General features: G+C 60.3%; 1 protein-coding gene across 4 annotated transcripts; it reads left to right on the top strand.

The window, feature by feature from the left end:
* Window positions 1–757: 757 nt before the first annotated feature.
* LOC119058554 (cytochrome b-245 chaperone 1) lies at window positions 758–5,935 on the top strand. 4 transcript variants are annotated; one of them, XM_053659942.1, is made up of 7 exons: window positions 758–857; window positions 1,615–1,737; window positions 2,508–2,549; window positions 3,077–3,150; window positions 3,784–3,880; window positions 4,421–4,565; window positions 4,854–5,935. In XM_053659942.1, exons 2-7 carry the CDS (start codon window positions 1,653–1,655, stop codon window positions 4,972–4,974), a joined length of 564 nt encoding a protein of 187 aa, XP_053515917.1. In that variant the 5' UTR covers window positions 758–857; window positions 1,615–1,652; the 3' UTR covers window positions 4,975–5,935. The 4 variants fall into 4 exon arrangements, 3 of the variants coding, with proteins under 3 accessions (XP_053515917.1, XP_053515906.1, XP_053515900.1); XR_008390602.1 differs by lacking the exons at window positions 758–857; window positions 4,854–5,935 and adding exons at window positions 945–1,271; window positions 4,058–4,304 and having other exon boundaries at window positions 4,421–4,502; XM_053659925.1 differs by lacking the exon at window positions 758–857 and adding an exon at window positions 957–1,271.
* Window positions 5,936–6,004: the final 69 nt, after the last annotated feature.

Here is a 6,004-nt window from a genome sequence, read left to right as displayed (position 1 = left end):
GGACTAGAAGTGTCCGCAACCCGTAACATTCCAGGCCCCACTAGCGTCTGGGAACAGGATCCAGCAGTGCTCTAACAAGCCCACTAGGTGATGCCGGTGCGGGGTTAGGTTTGGGAACCACGGGCGGAATATCTGAAGTCGGCTGGTAAAGAAATGTCTCCAAAATTTGTACCGTGTGCCCATGTTGGTAAAACTTCTATATTTGTATGTTTCTTTATAGGCAGTATTATGCATGGTTGTATTAACCTATGTTAGTTATAAAACAAAAATAAATATTAAAAGGCAAAAATAAATAGGACTATAAGCTCTTGCCTTCTTCCGCACCTGGGAGACCACCGAGGTAGGCAAAGGCTACCCCCAGATGCAAATAGGGAGGCAAGTTTTTCCTTTTTTTACCATAAAATTTCATGCGTCTGTTGTTAGATTAACTTTAGGTTCTTTCTATTTTTTTTCTTTTTAAACGGCTTTCTGAGATGTAAATGACAGTCGTTCTCAGGCCGGGCCTCCGCGGCCGCCACTGCGCAGACCCCCGCTCTCCGCTCGCATCCGCCGGCTCCGCTTCTCTGCCCCGACGCCAGGACGATTCCGGGATGTCGGGGTGGTTCAGTGGGAGGTGCGCAGTCAGCGCTGTCCTGGTCCATTACCTTCCTCAGCTCCACCGAAATTCTGCCGTTTAGAGGCTGCACCGCCATCTCGCAACGGTAACTTTCAGTAACCACCTTCTACTTCCTAATGCAGAGGCCCCAGCCCACGGGCCCGGAAGTCGGCGCGGCCCCGCCCACAGCTCCGGAAGTCAGCCGCCCCAGCCGCGGCCTCAGGTCCCGCTCCGCGCCCCCGCCCACCAGTCGGCGTTTTCGGTAGGTGTGGGGCCATGGCTGCTGTCCGGGTGGCGCGGGCGGGGGGGGGGGGGCGGCGGGGCTTGCGGGCTCCACTCTCCAGGGCGTGGGCTCGGGAGGCGTCCGGGGGCTGCAGGAGTCAGGCCGCTGGCGGCTCCCCTCGCCCAGGCCGGCGACCTCGCTATGCGGGCAGGGGAGGGCAGAGACGAGCGCAGATGCAGCGTTCCTGGGCGAACAGCACCCGCGGTTTCAGGGATTTGACTCGACCCGGCAGGCTTGGTCGTCTGCAGGGTCACTTCTCCCTCCCGCAGCCAAGGAGGCTGCACGGCTGGCTTCTTCCGTCCACGCCAGAGCGCACTCAGACCACGAGACAGGCTGTTCCGTTTTTTTGGCGGGGACCCGCACAGGGACGTCAGGGCGTTCTGCTAGGACCCGGTGAGGTCCCAGGAGCTTGAAGGTGGCTGGGGGGCTAAAGTTTCCGGGTTAGATGGAGCAGGTGAGGATCAAATGCCGGTTGGTGGTTTTTGGAGCAGGGCGAGCAGCCCAGTGGCAGTCAGTATAATTGAGCAGAGAAGGGCCATCTTTCCAGAGGAAACAGGTCCCTGGGGTATAGGGTGATATGCAGAACCAGAAAGACGGTGGTCATCGGAGGCCTACCGGTCCCCCAGTCCGTGCAGGCCTTGCTGGCGGGCCAGCCGGGCCCCCTGCCCTGGAGAGCTGGCACCTGCCTGGGCAGTGGCCACTGAGCTCCAGTTGTCCATGTGTCTGCCCTTCCCAGCCCAGTCTCCTATTGAGTGGTGCCTGCACAGCCCTGGGATGTACATGCAGGTGGAGAGGCGCAGCAGCTCCTGCCTCCATCTGAAGAGGTCTCCAGGCATCCGGTCCTGGTCCCTGCTGGTCGGTAAGGGTCTGCATATTGACCCCCAGCTGAAAACCCTAACTTTGAAAAAGGATGAGGGTGAAACTTAAGTTTTCCATCTTTTGATTTACTTCTCCAAGATACAGAACTATTTTATTTCTTTGTATTCTTCCGGGTTCTATGCTCTGTCCATGCTGTTACACTTGTGTGCCTGCCTGGCCTTTTTCACCACTGAAGAGCGCTTAGTTAACGCTGCGTGCTCTGCTGAATGCCCCAAGCTCCCCCTTGCTTTTGCACACCGGGCTGCAGGTCTGATTTATGCTCAGGCCCACGTGAGGGGCGATGGTGCGTTCCTTTTTTCCTTAAGTGGTGGAGGCTGCCCTGGCTTCCGTCCCTGCACCTGCTGGGCAGCTGCACCTGTGACTGGTTCGCAGGTGTGAGGAGGTGCCGCCGTGCTCTCCATGGCCTGTCTCTGGTCCCTCTTTCGTGACCCTGCATGTGGCCTCCCTGTGTCTCCTCCAACATCCTGTTGTGATTCCTTACGCAGTCTCGTCTTTATTCTGCACCATGAACTTACTATTGGGGTAAAACCCACACGGGGCTCCTCCGTGTGCTTCCCAGTCAGCTCTGGATTGCATGTGGATGGACATGTCCGGTGTACAGACCATGCTTCTGAACAAAGTTCCCCCAGGCCTGAGCCCGGGGGTCTTCTCTCCCCTGCCCCCCACCCACAGCCATCGGTGGCAGTGGGAAGGAGGCGGGCTCACGGCTGGCGGTGGCCCAACACCAAAGTGCCTGCTTTCTGTCTGCAGGAATCTTGTCAATCGGCCTGGCCGCTGCCTACTACAGTGGAGGTGAGTGCAGCGCCTGCTCCCAGTAGCTTCCTCGGCTCTTTGGAAAGGAGAGAAAAGAAGGAGAGCCCATCATTTCCAGTCCACCGAGGCCTGGCCTTGGGGAGCACAGGTCCCTCTGGCTCCTAATGGTTCCCAAGTGGCCCCACCTCTGGGTGCTGTACATTCTCCCTCATGCTCACGTCCCGTGCAGCCTCCACCTCACCTATATCTCGGGCATTTTCCTGTGCCAAACATAATTGTCCCCCACTACTGAGTTTGACTGTAAAAGAAAAGAAAATGTTCTTCAGGAAGGTTCTCTCTTGCATTTGCTTAAGGTTCTGTTGAAGGAGGAGCTGCACTTTTAGCTGTTCCCTGTAAGCCTTCCCCCCTGACCCCACCACTAACTGTGCTGGGAACCACCTGTCTTGAGTGACACCCAGGGGACAGTGAGGGCAGAGCTGATGACAGGCAGGGCCCCCGGGTGCCGATCCTGCAGCCTTGGTCCTCTGCTGCTGCCCTCACCTGGCGTGTCCTGTGTTTGTCCCCAGACAGCCTGGGATGGAAGCTCTTCTACGTCACAGGCTGCCTGTTCGTGGCTGTGCAGAACCTGGAGGACTGGGAGGTGAGGCTGCCCGGGCCCCAGCCCCTGCAGTGGGGACCAGGCCTGACGCCGCACTCCGAGGTGTCAGTGCGGCAGCTCCCAGGTGCCGGGGCTCAGCCCCTGGGTGTTGCCTGTCCGTCACTGCTCCTAGGCCAAGGACTCTTCTGAAGCCGCTTTTCTCCTAGAGGCTTGTCATGATGGTTTTTACCCAAATTCTTTCCTTCCCAGAGTTTCCGCAGTACAGAGTGAAGTGAGGAGCAAGTGCACTCCTCTGCGCGCTTGGTGACCACCCCCTCCCTTTCCTCTTGCTGGTCCTGAGCTGCCTGGCCCTGGACTGCTGTCTGGCCTTTGACCCCCACTGCCCTCCCCACACTGGATGACTTTGCCCTGTACTTTTGCTTGTAAAGAGGAAAGAGGCCCTGCCCCTGGGTCACTCACCTGCCAGGATCCTGGGGGTCAGGCTGCAGTGTTTGGCTTTGGCGGAGCAGCACTTGGGGGTTGGGTCAGGGATGCCAACTAGGAGGGCAAGGAAGAGGTCTGCTGTGGTGAGGGCAGGCAAGTCGGGGGCCCCGGGCCCCTCCCTGGAGGTCTGTGCCCAGTCAGCTTGTACACCGAGGCCAGCAGCCTGTGACCACCTTGTGGCCGGTTTTCCAGGAGGCCATCTTTGACAAGGGCACCGGGAAGGTCGTGCTGAAGACGTTCAGCTTGTACAAGAAGCTTCTCACTCTCTTCAGAGCGGGCCACGACCAAGGTGAGACATAGGGCAGGCCAGGGCACAGGCTCCTCCTGGCTGGACCGAGGACCGAGTGACAGCTGGGACGGGCCCAGGGCCTGGAAACAGGCTGTGTCCTGGCTGGCTGCTTGGTACTCAGGGTTGTGTCCCACCTCTTGGATGGACATGGGCTTACCAAGAGGTCCGCCCGGACAGGTCCCGGCCTGAAGCGTGTTGCCAGGCCTCCCTGGGTTGTTGACTAGCCATGGGGACCAGGACGGCATTTTCAGCAGCTGGGAGAAGCAGCAGCAGGATGGGCACCGCCACTGCAGGGTGGTCGTGAGAGGACAGCAGGCCTTTCCAGGCCACGATGGGTCCGCCGGACGTTCCTTCTCACCTAGACTGGCCTCCACCCAGCAGATGCGTGACCATGCTCTGTGGTCACTGACCTGTGACATCCAAGGTCAGGGTCTTGGCTGTCTTCTGAGGTCCAGCCTGTGACACTGACCAGTGCTTTCTGCTTCATGGCAAGTGTGGGGGGATGCTGCCCTGAGCTGCCCTGCCCTGTGCCCACTGCAGTGGTCGTCCTGCTGCACGACATCCAGGACGTGAACGTGGAGGAGGAGAAGGTGCGGTACTTCGGGCGGGGCTTCGTGGTGGTGCTGCGCTCCGCCACGGGCTTCTCCCACCCCCTCACCCAGAGCGCCGTCATGGGCCGCCGCAGGTGAGCCTTGGGAGAGTCATCCTTGCCGGTCAGGTGGCCCTTGCAACAGAATAGCGGGGCACAGGGGGAAAGGAACCATGGGGAGGCCTGCCCCCACTGCCAGGGGATGTCATGGGTCCCCATGGGGACAGGGCTGGGCTGGGGTCAGGTGAGGGTGAGGGCCAGATCAGAAGGGCCTGCTGGGGAGCCCTGGGGGTGGCGGAGGTGCAGGGTGGGACTGGTGTTGTCTTTCTGGCTGCACCTCTATCGTGGTAACCCAGTCTTCCTCCCCGTGCCCGTCTGACCCAGTGACGTGGAAGCCATCGCCAAACTCATCACTGCCTTCCTGGAGCTGCACCGCCTCGAGAGCCCTGGGGAGCTGTCTCAGAGTAGCGACAGTGAGGCCGACGTCCCCGGGGGCCAGAGCTGACCCCACGGAGCCCCTGGGCTCGGCCCTGACGGCACCTTAGCAGGCCTGACGGGCCACTGGCTAGTCTTCCTCCTCGTCACCCAGCTGTGTCCCCGGCAGCCCCAGTGTGGACCCTTGGCCACTCCTGCAGCTCTCTGAGCAGAGCCCCGGCTAGACCGTCTCTGTGGCTCCAAGGTGCCCAGGGAGAGCGTGGGCCCAGGTGGGCAGCGTGGAGAGCAAGTAGACAGACACACCCCACGGCCCACCAGCGCTGTGGGGCTGGGGCCTCTGAGAGGGGAAGGCTCCCCAGGGTGCGGCTGGGCAGGTGAGCGTGGGCCCAGTGGCTGGGTCAGGCCGTGGACACAGAAGCTGGCACATAGTCCCCAGGAACCCCAGCATTACTTCCGGCCCCCCACACCACATCCCCTGGGCAGACGTCCTCGGTGGTCAGAAGTGAGGTCCCACCCGTGGGTAGCAGGGGCCCACCTGGCCTCCCCAGCAGAGAGACTCCTCCCTCAAGTTGGCTCATCTCGGAACCAACCAGGATGCACTGGGCTGTCACGGGCGGGGACCCTCAGCCCTGGCAAGGCCGCTCCACGAGAGAAGGGTTTCTTCCAGCTTTGCTCAGTGTTTAAAGCCAGGACTTCCTCCCTGGAAGTCAGACCCCAGGATCTCTCCAACCCTGGGGTCTGTCCATGCGTGGCAGGATATGGGCTGCACCCACATAATGGGGCCAGAGAGCACCTCAGAGCACGGTCAACTGCGCACAGTCTGCAGCACCTTGGGGTCGCCCCAGCTGGGCCAAGGCCGCCTGGACGTCAGGAAAGACGGCGGTTTCCAGCCACCCTCCCGCTCCTCAGCGGGGCCCAGCCAGCCCACTCTTCGAATGGGAACATGGTCATTTAGACCTCCAGAGGTTAGGTTTTCAAACACACAAATCTGAGATGCTTTTTTCTAAAATAAAGTAAAATGTTGTAACTGGTTTGCTTCTGGTACATTCCTGCCAAGGCTGTGAGGTGTCCCACCCTCCATGGGGGCCAGTGGGAGGCCT

The sequence above is a fragment of the Artibeus jamaicensis genome, unplaced genomic scaffold (assembly GCF_021234435.1).
Source record: "Artibeus jamaicensis isolate MK-2021 breed Jamaican fruit bat unplaced genomic scaffold, CSHL_Jam_final contig_2259, whole genome shotgun sequence".
Lineage (NCBI taxonomy): Eukaryota > Metazoa > Chordata > Mammalia > Chiroptera > Phyllostomidae > Artibeus > Artibeus jamaicensis.
The sequence above is the reverse complement of the archived record's forward strand: the minus strand, read 5'-3'. Positions and strand labels throughout refer to the sequence as shown.

Coding starts and splice junctions, on each gene's coding strand:
- LOC119058554 (XM_053659925.1), top strand. CDS start 1,052: ATGCAGCGTTCCTGGGCGAACAGCACCCGCGGTTTCAGGGATTTGACT. Junction 1,272..1,614: donor GGGCGTTCTGCTAGGACCCG/GTGAGGTCCCAG, acceptor TGCCCTTCCCAG/CCCAGTCTCCTATTGAGTGG. Junction 1,738..2,507: donor GTCCTGGTCCCTGCTGGTCG/GTAAGGGTCTGC, acceptor TTCTGTCTGCAG/GAATCTTGTCAATCGGCCTG.